This window comes from Giraffa tippelskirchi, chromosome 2 (assembly GCF_054371585.1).
Source record: "Giraffa tippelskirchi isolate mGirTip1 chromosome 2, T2T-mGirTip1v1.2.pri, whole genome shotgun sequence".
NCBI lineage: Eukaryota > Metazoa > Chordata > Mammalia > Artiodactyla > Giraffidae > Giraffa > Giraffa tippelskirchi.
The window spans coordinates 148,215,729-148,237,347 of NC_137276.1; the positions used below are offsets into that span (position 1 = coordinate 148,215,729).

Below are 21,619 nucleotides of genomic sequence, written 5' to 3' on the forward strand. Positions count from 1 at the left end.
AGTCACAGCTCTTTCAAATCTAGTAACAACAGGAGTTAAGGTTACCTGAATTCCAAAATTACCTTCTTGCTTATTTGTTATAGCAGTTGGTATCACTTTCCCACACTAAGATGCAGGCAGCTAATTAAAAGTCTGCTTAGACACAGAATTTATAAAATGGAAATTTAATCTGAACTTTATATCCAGTTTTGACCATTTCCAAAATTAGCATGCCATAATAACACTTAAAACAGTCGACAGTCCTTTGACTAAAAACACAAGTTATTTATAAACCACTTAGTATTTACTTTTGTATGTGGACTGTAATCCAAGAAAAACAAAATAGTAAATTATGGTTAAGATATCTTAGGCAGCACTTGACTTCTGGGCTTCAGAAAGATGTGGAAACTTTTTCTGAAGAAACTTTTCTTTCTTTCGTGCTAAACTTAGCTTCCTTACTTTGATGCGGGCTTGTTTCTCAATTCTCAATCTAGGAAAATAAAAGCATAACAGCAATTTATACAAAATGATTTCCCTGTTACTTGGTACTGTCACATATGTCCAAATCAATTACTTAAAGACCTAAATCATGCCAGTCTCTGTATCAGGTGTGTCATGTTTATTATTAAACTTGAATAACCACTGTAAAGCTACACAAGTCAAAGATAAACATGAGGTCTAGTGGTTAAGACTGTGCTTCCACTGCAGGTTCGATTTGGGAAACCAAGATCCCAAATGCCATTTGGTGCAGCCAAAGAAATTGATTGCATCTATAACCCTACACCAATTCTCTTTGCTACTTTCTGACTGGAAAGTAAGAACAGATCTCATGAGTCTGTGACAAACTGGGCTTTCTCTTTTATTTTAGAAATAATTAATTTTATTGAATACATTAGATTTTTTTTATGTCCTACATCCTAAGACATTTCGAAACTCCCTAATTTCAAATAGCACCCACTCAAACATCATTTCCTCTATGCTGAGAGAATAAAACCATGCTAAGAGATGATGCTTAGTGCTCATTGGACTTGCTACTGAGTTGGCCTCTACCTATCAGCATCCTGGGGCCTTAGGCTTTCATGCCTCAGCTAAAATGTTGACGTCTAGAGTCATTTTGAAATCATCAAAATTGCAAATGATAAATTCATGGATGCCAGGCCTCTACTGTATTTAAACTGAAATATAACAATGCAATTAAGAGACAGGTATTGAATTTCAACTGCCATACAACAGTGAAAATCAGCCACAACTATACATATATCCCTGCCCTCTTGAGACTCCTACACAAGGTCTACTATTCTTGAGAATGTTCAATAATTCAATTTAATGAAGACAGATTGCACTAGGGCAGAAACTGAGAGTAGGAAGGACAAATTCTGGAGACACTCTTGCAGGAAGTTAAATCATTGAATATAGAGCATTTCTAGGAACTAATGGAGGTAACAGAATTCCAGATAAGCGATTTAAAATCCTGAAAGATGATGCTGTTAAAGTGCTGCACTCAGTATGTCAGCAAATTTGGAAAACTCAGCAGTGGCCACAGGATTGGAAAAGGTCAGTTTTCATTCTGGTCTTGAAGAAGGGCAATGCCAGAGAATGTTCAAACTACCGTACAATTGTGCTCATCTCACATGCTAGCAAGGTTATGCTTTTAAAGGTCCTTTTTGTTTTTTCATTATGGAAAAAGCTTTGAGAGAAAATTAGTCTTTAAAAGAGTTAATGCTGAAAGGTGGCTGCATTATCCAAGGCAGTTGTTAAAAGCTGTGGTTCTTGTGCTGCTAGGATTTTCCCTTTAAATTTCCAGCTGCTTTTCTGCCTTGAATTCTGATCTGTAGCACCTTTAGCCAGTAACCGGGCAATTTTCCCCACCTTGTTTCTGCAGCCACAATCCTGGAGGTTAAATGGCACCCTGACCCCTGAAAGCACACACTGGCAATTCTTTTCCCATTCAATTGCAATTCTGGGGATTAAAACTCTTCTCAGGCTTCTGTTTTTGGATGTGGATCCAGTGTTTTCAAATAGCTGTTTCTAAAAATCTTATCTTGTTTTTATAGTTCTCAGCTTGTAATCATTTCACTGAGGTAATCACTTCACTCCTTTACTACAACAGAAGCCCTATGTTCTCCCTGTTCAATAAAAAACCCGCTATGCAAAGTATCTGGAAATCACCATTCTGCAGGATAACATGAATTCAAATTTACTACAACAGACTCCTTTGCTCACCCAAGCCTTCTCTCATTTCATCATTCCTGCAATAACATGAGCTCACATTCTATGCAGCTGAAGTGTATGGAACTTTAACATTACAAAAAGATTTAAACAACTACTTATATATATTGATGAAGAGAAAGACAATAAAACTTCTGAAAGGATATGTATTAAAATGTTAGCAGCAGCTATTTCTGGATGGTGAAATTAAGACTTTTTTTTTACCGATTTTTCTAGCTTTTTCACAATGAACATGTATTAGTCATATAAAAGCTTAACACACACCGTCTGATGTAAAGATATGTTTTAGTACTAAAAGTACTTGTGCTCACCTGACAAAACGTTCAACGTAGGGCATTGCAAAGAATCGTTTTCTATTGTATCTTTTATTTAGGTACCAAGGTATAGGCCACTGCTTGAACTTGTGCCTGCCAAAAAAACAAAAAAGTATCACCCTACAGAAAACATGTAACAGATTTTCATTTTTTACAGATTTAGCCTTCTTTGGACTGGTATGTTTTCAGTAAAATGAGATATAATTGGCTTTTTAAAGATTTTAGAATTTTTTTACAGTTTACATTATGAAGTATTCTAAACTAAGAGGTATCAGACACTCATGAAGCCACTGCAAACATTAACATTTTGCAGTGTTTGCTTCATATCACTCTTTTAAAAATACATATATAAAAGCTTAAAAAAACAACTTAAGTTCTCTACTTTCACAACAGCTTCTAGTCATAAACTGGTGTGTATCATTACCAGATATATTTTGTAATTTTCCTATATATATATGTGTGTGTGTACTAACTTTATATATGTACACACATACATGTATGTACACATAATTTGAAACACTGATACTCACATGTATACATTTTATGTTTTTAAAATGTACATAAATTGCACCAAGTGATTTAGGTATCTACCTATATATGCCTCAACATAACAAAACCTAAAAAATAATGCTAAGTGGGAAAAAAAGAAATTGTGAATCCATACTATAACACTGGAAAATATTTCAATTAAAAAAGTAACAAGGACTAATTTCAGGGCATTTAACCAATCTTTTGGAATTGTAATGTTTGATTTTAATAAGCTACATTGGTTAATAAGATGACCTAACTGCTTTGTTCACTACTTTAACACCAGAAAAGTTAAAAAGCAAGAATTTTTAAACTTTAACAACATAGCGCTTTCTTACAGATTCTAAAATTGACAGTTTCTCTTCCCTATCCTCACTCTTTCTATCTGACCTCGGCTTGGATTAATACCAATAAATTTTTGTAGAAAATAAAATAGATCAAAGTTCTGAGGCAGATGTTTTGGCAATTCGTCTTTTTTGCACTGGATCACACAGTTACAGACTACACAGCCACTCACCTAAATTTGGCTCCAAGCAGCCCCATTACCACAAATTCCATTGAAAGAATTACATGGAGTCAAAAGAATCTACCAGGACTTTCCAATGCAGGGGACACGGGCTTGATCCCTGGTCCGGGAGGATTCCTCATGCTGCAGAACTAAGCCTATGCACCACAACTCTGAGCCCACACTCAAGAGGCTGCAAGCTGCAACTACTGAGCCCCCATGCTGCAACTACTGAAGCCTGAGTGCCTAGAACCTGTGCCCTGCAACGAGAAGCCACTGCAATGAGAAGCCCATACACTGCAACGAAGAGTAGCCCCCACTCGTCGCAACTAGAAAGTCCACGTGAAGCAACAGAAGACCTAGCTCAGCCAAAAATAAAATTAATTAAAAAAATAAAGAAAAGAGGGACTCCCTTGGTGGTCCAGTGGTTAAGATTTTGCCTTCCAATGCAGGGAGTGCCTGGTTCGATCCCTGGTTGGGGAGCTAAGATCCCACATGCCTTCCGGCCAAAAAACCAAAAATATAAAACAGAAACAATATCGTAACAAATTCAATAAAGACCTTTTAAAAATAAAATGAAAAAAATAAAAGAATCTACCAAATGCATAAGCACTATTATGCAGTATAATTTCAAGAGTACAGAGAAGGTCTACAACCACCCAAAATTCCTTGCTCATCTTGCTGACTGATGTTTAAATTTCTAATGATGCTTCCTTTCGGCAGTTCAACCCAAATGCAAATAAGCCCCTGGAAGAGAGACTACACTGGGTCTTCTCAGTTCCTCTTAGCTCAGTGTGAATGTTTATTACCAGATCCTTTCCCAAAGTCTGACAGGACTTTGGAATTGGACCCAGGAAACAAGATGTCACAGAAGTGGAAAGATGTAATGAAAATAAACTGTTTCAACATTTGGACTAGGGCTTATCCTAAGGGATGGAAGAGATAGGAATACCAGACCACCTGACCTGCCTCTTGAGAAACCTGTATGCAGGTCAGGAAGCAATAGTTAGAACTAGACATGGAACAACAGACTGGTTCCAAATAGGAAAAGGAGTACATCAAGGCTGTATATTGTCACTCTGCTTATTTAACTTATATGCAGAGTACATCATGAGAAATGCTGGGCTGGAAGAAGCACAAGCTGGAACCAAGATTGCAGGAGAAATATCAATAACCTCAGACATGCAGATGACACCACCCTTATGGCAGAAAGTGAAGAGGAACTAAAAAGCCTCTTGATGAAAGTGAAAGAGGAGAGTGAAAAAGTTGGCTTAAAGCTCAACATTCAGAAAACTAAGATCATGGCATCTGGTCCCATCACTTCATGGGAAATAGATGGGGAAACAGTGGAAACAATGTCAGACTTTATATTTTTTTGGGCTCCAAACTCACTGCAGATGGTGACTGCAGCCATGAAATTAAAAGACGCTTACTCCTTGGAAGGGAAGTTATGACCAACCTAGACAGCATATTAAAAAGCAGAGACATTATTCTGTCAACAAAGGTCCATCTAGTCAAGGCTGTGGTTTTTCCAGTGGTCATGTATGGATGTGAGAGCTGGACTGTGAAGAAAGCTGAGTGCCGAAGAATTGATGCTTTTGAACTGTGGTGTTGGAGAAGACTCTTGAGAGTCCCTTGGACTGCAAGGAGATCCAACCAGTCCATCCTAGGGGAGATCAGTCCTGGGTGTTCATTGGAAGGACTGATGTTGAAGCTGAAACTCCAATACTTTGGCCACCTCATGTGAAGAGTTGACTCACTGGAAAGGACCCTGAGGCTGGGAAGGATTGGGGGCAGGAGGAGAAGGGGACGACAGAGGATGAGATGTCTGGATGGTATCACCGACTCGATGGACATGAGTTTGGGTAAACTCCAGGAGTTGGTGATGGACAGGGAGGCCTGGTGTGCTGTGATTCACGGGGTCGCAAAGAGTCAGACACGACTGAGCGACTGAACTGAACTGAACTTACCCTAAGGGCAATGGGGCAAACTTGAGACTGGTCCACATGGCAGGTTCGTAATGGGCGAAGAGGATAGGTGTGTCCTAAAATGAGCTTCATAGGATTTATAACCCTCTGAAATTACACATGCCTATGTAAAGTTTCGGAGAAGGCAATGGCACCCCACTCCAGTACTCTTGCCTGGAAAATCCCATGGATGGAGGAGCCTTGTAAGCTACAGTCCATGGGGTCGCTAAGAGTCAGACATGACTGAGCGACTTCACTTTCACTTTTCCCTTTCATGCACTGGAGAAGGAAATGGCAATCCACTCCAGTATTCTTGCCTGGAGAATCCTAGGGACGGCGGAGCCTGGTGGGCTGCCATCTATGGGGTCGCACAGAGTCGGACACGACTGAAGCGACTTAGCAGCAGCAGCAGCAGCATGTAAAGTTTTCTGGGGAAAGGATCTATAATTTTCATCAGATTCTCAAAAGGTCATATGATTCACATAAGATTAAGAACCACTCCTATGAAGAACCTATAAATAACTGAACCATGGGAATGGGATGCCAAGGGATACCAGACAAAGCTAACTTCATTCATATCCTGAAGTTCCAAAGGGATCTGGGGACCTCTGTTTATATGTATCTAAATATTCTTAAAAGATACTGGACAGAGGATGAGGCATGGGACTTCACTCTCATCTCAGAAGAGCTACTATGTACCAGATGATTCTTCCAAAGATGTCTCTTCTCCAAGCACCAGGTCTAGGCTTTTCTTGACCAGTCTGAAGAAGTCTGAGGGCATCTTCCCTTTCCTGGACAACTTTATCTAATGCATCCATGGAATCTACTACCTGAGAAAAGAATACAAAACACAGTTTCAACAATCATCCATGACAGAATTCCAAAGAAAGAGAACACATAATGACTATGCTATAGAAAATCTATGATAAATCTTTTTGTCAAAGAACCATTCTGTCAAATATTTTCTAAAAATATTTTTGGCTTAGGTATGCCCATACATAGGTATCTATAGTATCACTTTCTGTAACTTTTTTTAAAGTTTAGTTTAATTAAACAAAAATCTATTGAGTTCAAATTTCCATATGTTACTCTTTTTGAGTAGGATACACTTACACAGATTCCTTTTGGAGACTCAATTTGACTCATCATTTCAGAATTCAATGAGCTATTACAAAATGATAACAATTAGTGACTTTCAAAATATTAAAACCTATGTTTTGGCCTTAATTAGTCAGTGTGTCCCAAACACTCAGACACAGATATTTTGACCTGCTTGACTCAAAGCCACACTGAATAGCTGAATCCACATGCTACTTCCTTTCAACCATATGATTTTCTACAAAATTCATGAGAAATAAAAGATGGGTAAGAACAACAAATCCTATTTTGAGGACAAACTTAGAAGAATGAAGGGACCACAGTGATCAGAGCCTAATACAAAGTCCCTGACCCTCAGGAACTCAGTAAACCTGGCTGCTGACTGACTACATTAAAGAGTCTCCCCAAGGTCAGAGCTGAGACTGCTAACTGAAATCTAATGTTAGCTCACACAGACAGAAAATAAATGGCTACCAAGAACACAGAGCTAACATCCAGTTATTCATGTTAATGCTAACAGATAAGAAAATCAGAAGTATCAATTAGATACACCTCATTCAAAAAAGTCACCCTCAAAGAGCTTTCTTTTCTAGTTTATAACTTTCCCAGAGGCAAGAGTGTCTTTGTATAGTTCCCAAAGTTTCAGCTTATATCTTAAATTGAACATAATTCTTTAAAAATTTTTCTTGATAAACTTTCATTAGTAGTATGTCACAAAAGTACTAAGAAAATTGCATATATTTGATGTCAAAAATTATAATCACTTTCAGTTTATCTGGAGAAAACTTTTATCATTTTAAATTCTACTAATTAAGAAAATACAGTACATATGATCTACTGGGCTGAAGTTCACCTCTAAAATATATCTTTTAAAGCAAGGAGAGGGGACCATCTACTATTGAAGTTTAAAAGTCTTAGAACAGCACCATTCTAGCAAGAGTTTTTTCATCAAACAAACAATGAACTATTTATAAACAGCCAATCCACTTAAAAAGAGTCTCTGAAGCATAACTTTCCTTAAAGGCAGAGTTGGCAAACATACCTAAAAATAAAATCACATTACTTTACAAATGTTTTGCAGCAATGAAAACATGTACCACAACTCAGACCTTAGTTTCTAAATATACCATTTTCCATTCAAAGGAAGCAGGGTTCCTCTGTAAAATGGCTGATTCCAGCATTGGGGCAGAAAAAGTACAAGATGAATCCAGCATATCCTGCTATTTCTCATCAAAGACTGATGAGAACACAGAGGCCAGCTTGAAGGAACCCACAATGGCCAAATCTGGAATGACAATACTAAAGGATTTCAACTCATTGAATCAGGTTGGAATCCATGAATCAAGAAAAAAAGGGAAAGGAAGATAAGAAGAAATGGAGAAAAGGAAAAGCCCTTCCTTACCGAAGAAAGCTAACTAATAATGTAGAATGAACAATGATATCAGACAATCACCATTTAGCAAACATCATAGTAATAACTGATTGAGGCATGAATCATCATTAATGGATGCTAAAACCAATGAGTTCAAGTTTGAGGATTTACATGTTCTCAAAGAAAAATTAGTAACTATACAGTGAAGAAACCTAACACCACAATAACCAAACTACTAGTGCTAACAACTTCAATAACAGAATGTATCAACACTGCATGCCTCCTCACCTGATGCAGTGTGAAGAATACAGCATCACATCTATGATATTCCTGCCAATCATGATTATTATCATGAGAAATATCATACAAGCCCAAAATGGCCCATTCTCTTCAACAATGTCAATGTCACAAAACACAAAGACTGAGTAATCAGATTAAAGGGGATTCAAGAGACAAAACTGAAAACACGTCAGGATTTTCTTTGCTATAAAGGATATATTGGGATAACATGAAATTTCAATAAGATCTGTATAGTATTGTATCAATGTTAGTTTCCTGATTTTGAAAACTGTACAGTGGTCATGTAAGGAAATATCTTTTGGGGGGGCGGGGCAATATACACTTAAATACCTACAGGTAAAGGGATATCACATATAGAACTGATTCTCAAACAGTTGAGGAAAAATGTATTTTTGTGGAGAGGAGGCAGAGAAGGATAAAGCAAACGTGGTTAAGTATTCACACGGGGAATCTGGCTGAAGGAGGCCACTTTGTACTGTTGTCATAATTTTTCTGTCAGTCTCATATTTTATCAAAATAAAGTTTAAAAAACCCAAAATATGATGCAACTCAATTTTTATAAAGGCAGATTAAACTTATCCATAATTAGGGTAAATAACTGAGATTTTATCCCACCCCTCCTTTGACTCTCTGCAGGGATACCCAGATCCTAACAGTGGTGAGCAGTGTGGAGAAAGAAAGCTGAAGCAGTTGAAGTTAGGAAGCAAGACTGAAGCAATTACAAAAAGCTGGGTTCCAATCTCACTGACTTACTTACTATGGAATGGAAAAAACATCAATAAAGAGCTGACCTTGAAAGCATTCTATGGATAAATAAATAAACAAACAAATCTAACTAAATAAAACACAAAACCTCTACATGGAAGAAATATTGCAGATCTGCATTTACTGATGTGGGAAAATTTCTAAAATATATTAGTAAGTAGAAGATGTAAGTCTCAGAACAGTATATACAATATAAACAAATGTAAATAAAAATAATCAGGCATATTTCTATACGCAGAGAAAAATTCTGATGGATATATAAGAAATACACAGGATTGATTACCTCAAGGAATGGAAATAAAGACACCAAATGATTTCTTTTTAATGATGAAGAAAACCTAACTTAAATAACAGTTGACCTTTTCACAGTAATGTGGAGGTACTTAATATTACTGAACTACAGGAGGGGAATCAAGATGGTGGAAGAGGAGGAAGTGGAGATCATCTCCCCCAACAAACACATAATGTGGAACAATTCTCACAAAAAACTAACTGGAAACTGGCAGATCTCCTATACAAGCAAAGCTGCACGGAAGATCTCTCCATGTAACCAGGGAGAAGGCATCAGGTCCAGTATCTGTGCCCCTGGGAGGGATCTGTAAGGAACAGAAGGTCCACATGGGCAGACCTTCAACCTGGAGAGGGAGTGGATCAACCCACAATTTGGGCACTCCCATGCCAGCCCCAGGGTCCTACATGAGGAGTCAAGCCCTCTAACCTGCTGGGAGATCTGCCAAGACAGACAGAATAATGGAAATCACCCAATCAAAACAGCAGACAGAAAGAAAAATGAAAAAAATGAAAGCAACATATGAGGTCTATGGGATGATCATAAAGTATTCCAACTTGTGCATAACAGGGATTCTGAATCCTAACAGATTCAGGGATTCTGAATCCTAACAGATTCAGGGATTCAGAAAACAGAGAGGGAGAAGGGAATCAAAAAACATTATTTGAAGAAATTACAACTGAAAACTCCCTAAACCCAAAGAAGGAAACAGATATCAAGGTACAAGAAGCACAGAGAGAGGGTCCTAAACAAGATGAACCCAAACACACCCAAACTAAGACATACCATAATTAAAATGGCAAAACTTAAAAGAATTTTAAAGGCAGCAAGAGAAAAGTCAGTTACTCAAAAAGTCATGGAGCTCCCTAACACCAGAAGGGAGTGGCACAATATACTCAAGCCCTGAAAGGTGAAAATCCTGCAACCTAGGTACTCCACCCTGCAAGATTATCATTTAGAATAGAAAGAAGGAATTTCTCAGAAAAGTAGGAAAAACTAAAAGAATTCATACACCATATAAAAAATACACTGTATAAAAAAATGAACTCAAAATGGTTTAAAGGCCTAAATAAAAGACATGCCATCATAGAACTCCTAGAAGAGATCACAGGCAAAATGTTCTCAGACATAAACTGTAGCAATATATCTTAGGTCAGTCTTCCAAGGCAAAGGAAATAAAAGCAAAAATAAACAAATGGAACATAATCAAATGTAAAAGCTTTTGCCCATCAACAAAATGAAAAAACAACATATGGAACCGGAGAAAATATTTGTAAACGATGGGACTGACAAAGAGGTTAATATCCAAAATACACAAGGGCTCACACAACTCAATATCGAAAAAACAAACAACCCAATTAAGATATGGGCAGAAAACCTAAATAGACATTTCTCCAAAGACATAGAGATGACCAACAGTCACATGAAAAGACAATCAACATCCCTAACGACTAAAGAGAAGCAAGTCTAAAGCACAGTGAGGTATCACCTCACACTGGCCAGAATGGCTACCATCAAAATGTCTACCAATAATAAATGCTGGAGAGGGTATAGAGAAAAAGGAACCCTTCAAAACTCTTGGTGGGAATGTAAACTGGTGCAGCCACTATGAAAAATAATTTTCCTTAAAAAAACTAAAAACAGCACTACCATATGACCCAGCAATCCCACTCCTGGGTATATTTCTGGAAAAAACAACTGTAATTTGAAAAGGTACATGCACCTCAACGTTCACAGAAGCACTATTTACAACCAGGAGAGGGAAACAACTGAAGTGCATATCAACAGACAACCGGCTAAGAAGATGTGATATGTATGTATACACATATAAACAACACAATGGAATATCACTCAGACACAATAAAGAATGAAATACTGTCACTTACAGCAACATAGATGAACCTAGGAAATATTATCCTTAGTGAAGTTAGAAAAAGACAAATATTATGATATCACTTACATGTGGAATCTAAAAAATAATACAAATGACTCTCTAATATGAAACAGAAACACACTCACAGACATAGAAAACGAGCTTATGGTTACCAAAGAGGACAGGGCGTGGGGAGAAGAGTAAATAAGGAATATGGAATTAACAGACAAAAACTACTATACATAAAATAGATAAGCAACAAGGATTTACTGTCTTGCACAGGAAATTATGTTCAATTTCTATAATAACCTATAATGGGAAGCAATCTGGGAAACAAAGAAAAAAAAAAAATATATATATATATAAAACCAAATCACTATGGTGCACACCTGAAACAATTTTATAAATTAACTATACTTTAATTAAAAAACTTAATTAAAATGGTTAAGATGGGGCTTCCCTGGTGGTTTAGTGGTTAAGAATCTGCCCTGCAATAATGCAATGGACACTGGTCCGATTCCTGGTTGTGGAAGATCCCACATCCTGCATAGCAACTAAGCCCATGCGCCACAACTATTGAATCCCACGTGCCCAAGAGCCCGTGCTCTGCAACAAGAGAAGCTGCAGCAAAGAGAAGCCCATGTACTGCAACTAGAGAAAGTCCCTGACAGCAACAAAGACCCAGAGCAGGCAAAAATAAATAAATATTTTTTTAAAATGGTTAACATGATAACACTTCTGTTATAGATTTTTTATACCAATTATTAAAAACGCATTAAACAAATTTGACCTAGTTGGTGCAGAAGTAGTTAAACCAGAACTAGAAATCTAAGATGGTGCAGGTACTTCAGAAAACGGCTGGACTGTTTCCTAACATGTTAAACACAGATTTAGCACACAACCCAGCAATTTTACTCCTAGGGATCTACCTAAGATAGGTCCATGCACATTTGGGGGTTATAGGTAGAAATGGGAATGACTGAAGATGGGTCTGAGATTTCCTTTTGGGAGGAGGGAAATGTTCTAATTAGATAGTAGTAGTAGTTGCTCAAGGATGTAGATTTCCTAAAAATCAAGCAGAAAGAGAAAGAAACCTACTTGCCAAGAATTGTAGGAACCATACACTCACACTTTTTAGCTTTTATCCCACACTCAGCAGTCTCCAGACTCCCGCAAATCTCACCTTTTCTAAGCGCTCCGGGCTCGGCATCGGCAGCCTCTGCCGCTTAGCTTCCTGCTCTAGAGTTAGAAGCATGTTTCTTTCTTTCAGGAGAACATACCTATATCAAAAACAGAACTAGTAATGTCATTCTGTGGTTATATTAATAAAATTGTAGATTTTGACATGAAAACTAATAATCTGTACTTAAAAGTCCTTTAGAATAATCCTTTAAACAGAGCTATCTCTAGTCTCACCCATTTGTTCACTAAATTTTCCAAGTGCCACATACTGTATTAAGGAAGTACCAGAAGAGTTACAAACAAGCATAAAATACAGTCCCTACATTCCAAGTAGAAAGAGCAGACGGAAGGCAACTAATACCTATTCAGTTCCTGTTTTAAGCACATTATATACATTTATTTCACCGAATTCTCACAATAATTCTGAGGTTGGAATCACTTCCACTTTCTAAATGAAGAAACTAAAGCTAAGACATGTAAGGTATTTGGGGGGCACATAGCTAATTCAGTTAAATCAAATCGTGAACTCCCTGTGTATAAATCCATTCTATTTTTAGCCCATATGCCCCCTCCACAGCTGTAATGTGCTGTGGTGTATTGAGTGGTATAGACAACAAGTACCAGAGAATTAAGTGGGAGAGATGAGACATTCCTTCCGGCCAAGATGGTCAAGGAAAGCATTAAAGAGGAGGGATAAGTTAGGCTGGAAAGAAAACCAAAGCAAACACAAATATTGAGATCAAAACATGAAGTGGCAAAGCTTGAATGGAAGTGAGTTTTGTGAATAAATTATGCTTGACTGAGAATTAGAGCTGGAAGAAAGGAAATAAATGTGGGGGGCACAGAACATGACACAAAGGAATTGGGCTACTTATTGGTATGGAAGAAGACAATTTGGGGGGGAAAGTGGCAGAAGATAAATGATTTGGTTTTAGCCAGGATGAATTGGAACTGCCTTAACTATCCCTTTACCAATAAGCGGCAGTAAACATGCTGTAAGACAACACAGTTTTTAAAATGAATCTGTGCTGTGTTACATGTAACATATCTGACAACGAATGAGGGTTTTTCCTTCTTATGTTATCTTTTCTAACACAACTTTTCCAACTCCTCTGACACTAACTACCTGAAGTTAGTGCCAGATTCCACAAATTAAGGATTCAGTCCCACAAGAAAGACTGCCCCACTTTAGATGCCAATCACCAGTCCATCCTAAAGGAAATCAGTCTTCGGTGTTCATTGGAAGGACTGATGTTGAAGCTGACACTCCAATACTTTGGCCACCTCATGCAAAGAGTTGACTCATTGGAAAAGACCCTGATGCTGGGAAGGATTGAAGGCAGGAGGAGAGGGGGAAGACGGAGATGGGGACGACAGAGGATGAGATGGCTGGATGGCATCATTGACTCAATGGACACGAGTTTGGGTAAACTCCAGGAATTGGTGATGGACAGGGAGGCCTGGCGTGCTGCAGTTCATGAGGTCACAAAGAGTAGGACACGACTGAGCGACTGAACTGAACTGAACTGAATGATTTCTAGGACTTACATATATCTGACAGATCTGCTGTAAGTTAGGGGTTCCAAAAACCCTCTCCTTGGATTTGATAATTTGATAGAACAGCTCACAGAATTCAGGAAAGCACTTTACTCTCTGCTTTATTATAAAGGATACAACTCAGAAACAGCCAGGTGGAAGAGACGCACAGGACAAGATATGGAGAAGGGATGCAAAGCTACCCCTGCCTTCACAGGGCACAACACCCTCCCAGAACCTCCATGTATTTACCAGCTTGGAAGTTCTCCAAACCTAGTTGTTTAGGGTCTTTTATGAAGGTCTCTTCATGCGGGCATGACTGATTAAATCACTGGCCACTGGTGACTGAAGTCAATCTCTAGTCCCCCCACTCCACCCCCCCAACAGAGGTGGGCATGGTGGTGAGGCTGAATTCTTCACCCTCTAATCATGCCTTGGTCTTTCCTGAAGCTGTGCAACAACGCGCTCCCTGCCCACTTCACCCCTGTTGCTGCTGCTGCTGCTGCTGCTAAGTCGCTTCAGTCGTGTCCGACTCTGTGCGACCCCATAGACGGCCACCCACCAGGCTCCGCCATCCCTGGGATTCTCCAAGCAAGAACACTGGAGTGGGTTGCCATTTCCTTCTCCAGTGCATGAAAGGGAAAAGTGAAAGTGAAGTCACTCCGTCGTGTCCAACTCTTAGTGACCCCATGGACCGTAGCCTACCAGGCTCCTCTGTCCATGGGATTTTCCAGGCAAGAGTACTGGAGTGGGGTGCCATTTGCCTTCTCTGCTTCACCCCTGAGAGTTGTTTAATTAGAACAAAAGACACTTACATCACTCAGGCAATTACAAGGAATTAAGGAGCTATGTGTTAACCCATCAGAGACGAAAGACAAAGTATAGTATTTCTATTGTATCACAAGAACAAGCCGGTAGTATTAGTAATCTTATAAGCATTTTAAGTTCTTTAGTCTGCCATGACCAAATTGCCAACATCCGCTGGATCATCAAAAAAGCAAGAGAGTTCCAGAAAAACATCTATTTCTGCTTTATTGACTATGTCAAAGCCTTTGACTGTGTGGATCACAATAAACTGTGGAAAACTCGGAAAGAGATGGGAATACCAGACCATCTGACCTGTTTCTTGAGAAACCTGTATGCAGGTCAGGAAGCAACAGTTAGAACTGGACATGGAACAACAGACTGGTTCCAAATAGGAAAAGGAGTACGTCAAGGCTGTATATTGTCACTCTGCTTATTTAACTTATATGCAGAGTACATCATGAGAAATGCTGGGCTGGAAGAAGCACAAGCTGGAATCAAGACTGCGGGAGAAATATCAATAACCTCAGACATGCAGATGACACCACCCTTATGGCAGAAAGCGAAGAAGAACTAAAGAGCCTCTTAATGAAAGTGAAAGAGGAGAGTGAAAAAGTTGGCTTAAATCTCAACATTCAGAAAACTAAGATCATGGCATCTGGTCCCATCACTTCATGGGAAATAGATGGGGAAACAGTGGAAACAGTGGCTGACTTTATTTTTCTGGGCTCCAAAATCACTGCAGATGGTGATTGCAGCCATGAAATTAAAAGACGCTTACTCCTTGGAAGGAAAGTTATGACCAACCTAGATAACATATTAAAAAGCAGAGACATTACTTTGCCAACAAAGGTCCATCTAGTCAAGGCTATGGTTTCTCCAGTAGTCACGTATGGATGTGAGAGTTGGACTGTGAAGAAAGCTGAGCGTCGAAGAATTGATGCTTTTGAACTGTGGTGTTGGAGAAGACTCTTGAGAGTCCCTTGGACTGCAAGGAGATCCAACCAGTCCATCCTAGGGGAGATCAGTCCTGGGTGTTCATTGGAAGGACTGATGTTGAAGCTGAAACTCCAATACTTTGGCCACCTCATGCGAAGAGTTGACTCAATGGAAAAGACCCTAATGCTGGGAAGGACTGGGGGCAGGATGAGAAGGGGATGACACAGGATGAAATGGCTAGATGGCATCACTGACTCGATGAACATGGGTTTCGGTAGACTCTGGGAATTGGTGATGGACAGGGAGGCCTGGCGTGCTGCGATTCATGGGGCCGCAAAGAGTCGGACACGAGTGAGCGACTAAACTGAACTGAATCTGCCGTGAAAGATAAACCACCCTTTAAATCAAGGGATAGAACTTTAACTGCCTACTACAGTGCCTAGACAAATAGCAATGCTGAGTGAAGGGGGCTTGGTGAAAGAACAAGATGGGTAAGAAGTGGTATGTACTACTCCATTTAGACCAGCCAAGTGTCACCATGTAGGTGACCTACATGTAGGAATGTAGGTTCAGTGCTGCAACATCACAGGTCTGATTATTCAAGAAAAGCCAGAAGTCCTTATTTTTGTGTGAAATTTCCCAATTTTTAAAACACAGTACAGTTCAAACAAACATATCTTCAGGCTAAACATAGTCAATGAATGCAGAGGGTGAGGGTGGGGTTGAAAGGTACAAATTCCCAGTTATAAAAGGAAAAAGTCATGGGGATGTAAGGTACAGCATGGTGACTATAGTTAGTAATACTATATTGCATAACTGAAAGTACCTCAGAGAATGGATCTTGAAAATCCTCACCACAAAGAAAAAAAATTTCTGTAACTATGTACAGTGACAGTATTAACTGGACGTATTGTGATCATTGTGCAATATATACAAATACTGAAGCATTACACTGCACATCCAAAACTAACACAATGTTACGTCAATCATACCTCAATTTATATTCAACATATGTATATATACAAATCAACTGTCTTAAATCCTCTCAATTCTAATTCATCAGGAGAACATACCAGCAAAACCTACCTAAATTTCTAATTAAGTGCATGCTTCAACACACTTTCTCAAAGGAATTAAGCTAAAGCTTTCAGGCCATGCAAAATAATAAAAAGGAAGAAAACCAACATGTGACCAATTCATCCCCATTTTGTTTTATTAGTTTCCTGAAATTGGTAGTATAAAAGTGGTAGTATGACTGGTAGCAGTTACAATAAAATTTCTAAACTCCCAACTAACTCTGATACATCTCTCATAATGTAATTTAACCTCTGGAGTATTGATAAAAATTTTAATGATCTTATATATCACCAACAGTACTATAAATCATTTCACTTAATTTCTTACATCAGATAAAGTTTATATCTCATCATGACACTATAACTGCCTCAAACTATTAGATGTTGATGTACTCAGTATACTCACCAAAGTTTATGTAAATCTTCATTACTTTTGTTCCTTAATTGCTGACACGTCCATGAAGCTCCTATTAAAGTGATAAACTCATAATGTGAAATAATTTTCTAGTTATGTGTCCTTTGGCAAATTACTTAATCTCTCTAAACCTGTTTCCTTATCTGTAAAATATATAATAGCTTTTTATACTATAGTACAGTATATAATTAGGACTTAATTGTGATTAAATTAGATATTAGTAATGTGACTGGCAATAGCATTCAAAACATGTCAGTATAAAATATATTTTCAGTCTACTGTCAAAATACTTACTATTCTTATAAATTAATATTCAATTATCTCTAAAAAAGTGAAATCTAAAACAAACCCCAAACCTCACTTTAGTTAATAATTTCAACCCACTTCTCTTCTAAACCTTTTGTCAACCTGCCAAGGAATAGTTTACTATTATACTGTCCTTCTATTTTTCTCTAACAGACATTCCCAAAGGAACTGAAAAAAAGAAATAACATATGTAATTCCCAAACTGGATAAATAATCCAAATATGATAGAAGGTTTAATAAATATATTTAATACTGGTCAACCCAAATATCTCACCAGATTTCACCTTTTCTTCCCCCCAATTCTTTGGGTCATCAAAAAATTCTTCCAGTCCTCTCCTAGACAATGTGGTATGAAGTAATCTACACTGGTGAAAAGATGTGACATTTGCTGTACTCTTAGTCAACAGACTAAGAGAAAACCTGCAACTGAACATATATGAACAAGTGGTTAAAGTTTCATGACATCTGGATTTTATAGGCAATAAATGGAATCATTTCCTCATTTACAATGTCAAAAAACCAACTTGGGGTTTCTGCACAAGAAACAGTAAACTCATAAAATGCTTTAGAAATTATTTTTAATATCCCCAGTATAGACGTTGCTATCCTGTAATTTAGAGCATAATTTCAGAGATAATATATTGACATAATTATATTTTATGGTAACATTTTCCGCTCCTTCATATGCTGCTGGTGGGCATATAAATAGATAAAAGCATTCTGAAGTTTAATTTTACAACACATCTGAGACCCAGTGCTTCCTCCTTTAAGCCAGTAATTCCACTGGATTTAGAAATTTCAACTAAAGAAATGACCACATACGGGAACCAATAAATCAAAATGTCTATTGCGGTGATCATTTTGAAATGTATGAAAATATCAAATCATTATGTTGTACACCTGAAACTAATATAAGTCAATTATACTTTTAAAAAGTCTATTAAAGCATTATATATGATAACAAAAAGCTGACAATAGTGTAAATGTGCAACTTGGAAATGGTTAAAATAATTATTATGCATCTGTATGATAATTTATTATGCAGCAATCTAAAAGTCATACTTTTTTTTTTTTTTAATATATATATTTTATTTATTTACTCATGGCTGCACTGGGTCTTCGTTGCTATGCCCCAGCTTTCCCTAGTTGCCTCCCAGCATGTGGGATCTTCCCAGACCAGGGATTGAACCAATGTCCCCTGCATTGGCAGGCGGATTCTTAACCACTGGACCACCAGGGAAGTCCTAAAAAGTCATACTTATAAACAATATTTAATGACCTGGAGAAACACTATAAAATACAATAATGAAATGTATCACAAGCGCAGTATTCCTACCAAAAAAAAAATCTAACCTGAATCTAATCATGAACAAATAAGCAGACAAATCCAAATGGAGGAATATTCTAAAAAAGTTGACCTTATTAAAAAACATCAATAACATGAAAGAGGAAAAAAAGAAACTGTTTTGGATTAAAGAAAACTAACAAGATATGACAATTAACATGATAAATGATCACTGATTGGACCCTGAATTAAAAAATTAAGAAAGAAAATATATTCCCAGTGTGATCATTGTAGTATTGTGGTCAAGACATTTCTTGTTTTCAGGAAATTCATGCTGAAATGTCATGATGCTTGCAATTTTGACACGCCTCAAATATTTCAGAAGAATAAAAACACGGATATCAAAAGTATAAAAAGTGTGACAAAATACTGGGGTGCCGGGAGCCAGCCCATGAGATCCCACCCATGACAGTGTCATGAGGGGCAGGACTGATTGAGCACGGCTTCTCAGGCCTCAGGGATTCTCGGAAGGCTGCCTCAGTGCTCACCTTAAAGATGACGTCTGTCTTTCTGATGTTTGCCACAATAGACCTCTTCTTATTTTCTATGACTTAGGTAAAAGGCCTTTTCCTGATTCTTTTCCAATATAGATCAATCTAAAACCTCAATCAACGAGGCCCCTAAAAAACAGTGGCACCCTAATGGGATTGTCTAGGACATGGAGTATATTAATCTAAATTCTTCTTGCTGGCATACTGGTTTACTTAATAAATATACCTGTGCCTTTGGAGCTAATGTGCATGACTGCCCTTTAACAATAAACGGCATTGAGAGCCTAACACACAAAAGCCCCAATAGGTACAGAGCTCTTCGTAGGAAAAAGGCTTGTTAGGAAATATAAGAAATATTGCTTTATGAAACTGTTACTTAGTCTATATTTACTCACTATGTTTTTGCTCTTAACGTATTTAGCCTGTGTAATTAAAGTATAATAGTTAAAAACTTATAGAAATAAAAGTTTAGCTTTAATACAAATTATAAGACAATTGTTAATTTAGCTGGTGATTTTTGCTAAGAACTGACCTTTGTACTATATTGTTTCAGCTTGCTGTACCATGACTTTATAGGACCACATTCTTTTTTGTTGGGCTCAAGGCGTAAGATAGATTATAGAAAAACAGGTTTTATTTTAAGACTTTCTGTTGACGAATGCATTCTTTGTCATAATCTGCTGTGCCTGATACAAGTGTTTTGGCTGATCAACCCTTAGAAAAACAGGTTTTGCTTTAAAGCTTTCTGTTAATGAATTCTTTCTTTGTCATAATCCGCTGTGCCTATATTCTTTAAAAAATACAACTAAAGATATAAAAGCTGTCTTAAAAAACAATAAAGTCGGAAGACACTTGGAAAACACCGAGACTCACTGTGTCTTCTCATTCGCATCGCCGACGCCGTCCTTCCTGAGGGAACCCTGGACCAGCTGGAGCTGGACTCCGGCACTGGGGAGTGATTAATATAAGTGAAGAGTATATGGTTATTCTTTGTACTACTTTTTCAACTTTTCTTTCGGTTCGAAATTGAAAAAAAAAGTTGGCGGAACAAAGGTAGAATATAAAAATGCATGTATGTAAGTATGATCTTGACTTTATTTTAAAATTACATGTATGTGTATATTCTGAAAGTGAAAAAGAAGAAAACCTGTTTATCTCTGAATGGTAAAATCATAGTTGATATTTACTTTCTTCTTCAAAACACTTTACCTTATTTTCCAAAGTGTCTGTAAATGAACAGATAACTTACTAGTAATGATAAAAATCTAAACTTATTTTTTAAGGAAAAAGGATGATGAGATGGAAGAGACAATTGATTCAAGTCTGCCACTTTTCAACTTACAGCCCCTGAATCTCTGCAAAAAAAAAAAAACAACCACTGCTTATCTCTGAGGTTAATGTAAGGAATTACATTATAGCTGAGAGATGCCCAACAACTGTGCTGGATTCAAGAGCACACATATTACTTCCTTTGGGGGGGAAAAAAAAACCCAATAATTTGTAAAATTCAACTCATTAAAAACAGAAACTAATAACAGGGAGGTAATCGTACAGCTTAAAGTCAAACATGACCTGTCTGTGCAGAAGACAACTGGTCTTTCTAGAAATAACCACCGTGTGTAGTATATTCTTTTCTCACACCTACAAGGCGACTTTCAGTTCACTCGGCTTTCACTTATTCACTCAAAATTTACTGAACATTTCTTTTTGACAGGCTCTGGGAGTACACATCCCCTTTCCCCCTTTTTAATCCATCGAAACCTGACCGAGCGCTCAGTTCCACAGCCAAAAGCTCTTCAGCGAATTTTTTAAAACTCACCCAGTCAAGCAGGATGCTTCTGTACCTCCACACTTAATTAAACAAATACTGGATACCTCCACACTTAATTAAACAAATACTGGATTTCTACAGACCCTGAGAACTGCCTGATCTACAGTATGTGGCAACAAAATGTTTGAGGAAGATACGGACATGTCACAGGTGGGAGACTTCTCCAAGGTCACTGACTCCTCACGAAGGTGGGCTAGCGCCCAGTCATCAAAGCGGCCTTTCCAGCCCTAAGCGTTCTCAGCATCTCAACAACCAAACAAGATCCAAAGTTGGGGAGGTGGACAGACCTACTCCTCAAATAACTTACCCTGTGCTAGCAAAGGCCTGAGAACTTATTAACGACGTAGAAGCCTTCAGAGCGGCCGAGACTCTTCTGCAAAAAACAGCCAAACTGACAACAGCCATCTTTTCGCATCAGCCAGCAAACCGCACTTCCGCCCAAACGGTGTCACTTCCGGAGTGTCACGCCGACCGG

At 38.0% G+C, this 21,619-nt stretch overlaps 1 protein-coding gene across 6 annotated transcripts; it reads right to left on the reverse strand.

Moving 5' to 3' along the window:
• Positions 1–148: 148 nt before the first annotated feature.
• On the reverse strand, positions 149–21,560 carry MRPL47 (mitochondrial ribosomal protein L47). 6 transcript variants are annotated; one of them, XM_081571028.1, is made up of 8 exons: positions 21,452–21,560; positions 20,187–20,261; positions 17,752–17,837; positions 17,163–17,223; positions 12,403–12,499; positions 6,222–6,352; positions 2,520–2,615; positions 149–469 (listed from the first exon to the last, which is right to left on the reverse strand). In XM_081571028.1, exons 1-8 carry the CDS (start codon positions 21,547–21,549, stop codon positions 346–348), a joined length of 768 nt encoding a protein of 255 aa, XP_081427154.1. In that variant the 5' UTR covers positions 21,550–21,560; the 3' UTR covers positions 149–345. The 6 variants fall into 6 exon arrangements, with proteins under 6 accessions (XP_081427154.1, XP_081427153.1, XP_081427158.1 ...); XM_081571027.1 differs by having other exon boundaries at positions 17,752–17,903; XM_081571032.1 differs by having other exon boundaries at positions 19,846–20,261.
• Between the last annotated feature and the right edge of the window lie 59 nt (positions 21,561–21,619).

What these genes read in the sequence shown, in the direction of transcription:
- MRPL47 (XM_081571027.1), bottom strand. Translation starts at nt 21,549, where the DNA reads ATGGCTGTTGTCAGTTTGGCTGTTTTTTGCAGAAGAGTCTCGGCCGCT. An exon ending in GGAAGAAAAGGTGAAATCTG is followed by an intron (nt 17,224 to 17,751) that starts GTGAGATATTTG and finishes TCACTTTAATAG; the next exon opens with GAGCTTCATGGACGTGTCAG. An exon ending in ATCTTTGGAAGAATCATCTG is followed by an intron (nt 2,616 to 6,221) that starts GTACATAGTAGC and finishes TTTTTTTGGCAG; the next exon opens with GCACAAGTTCAAGCAGTGGC.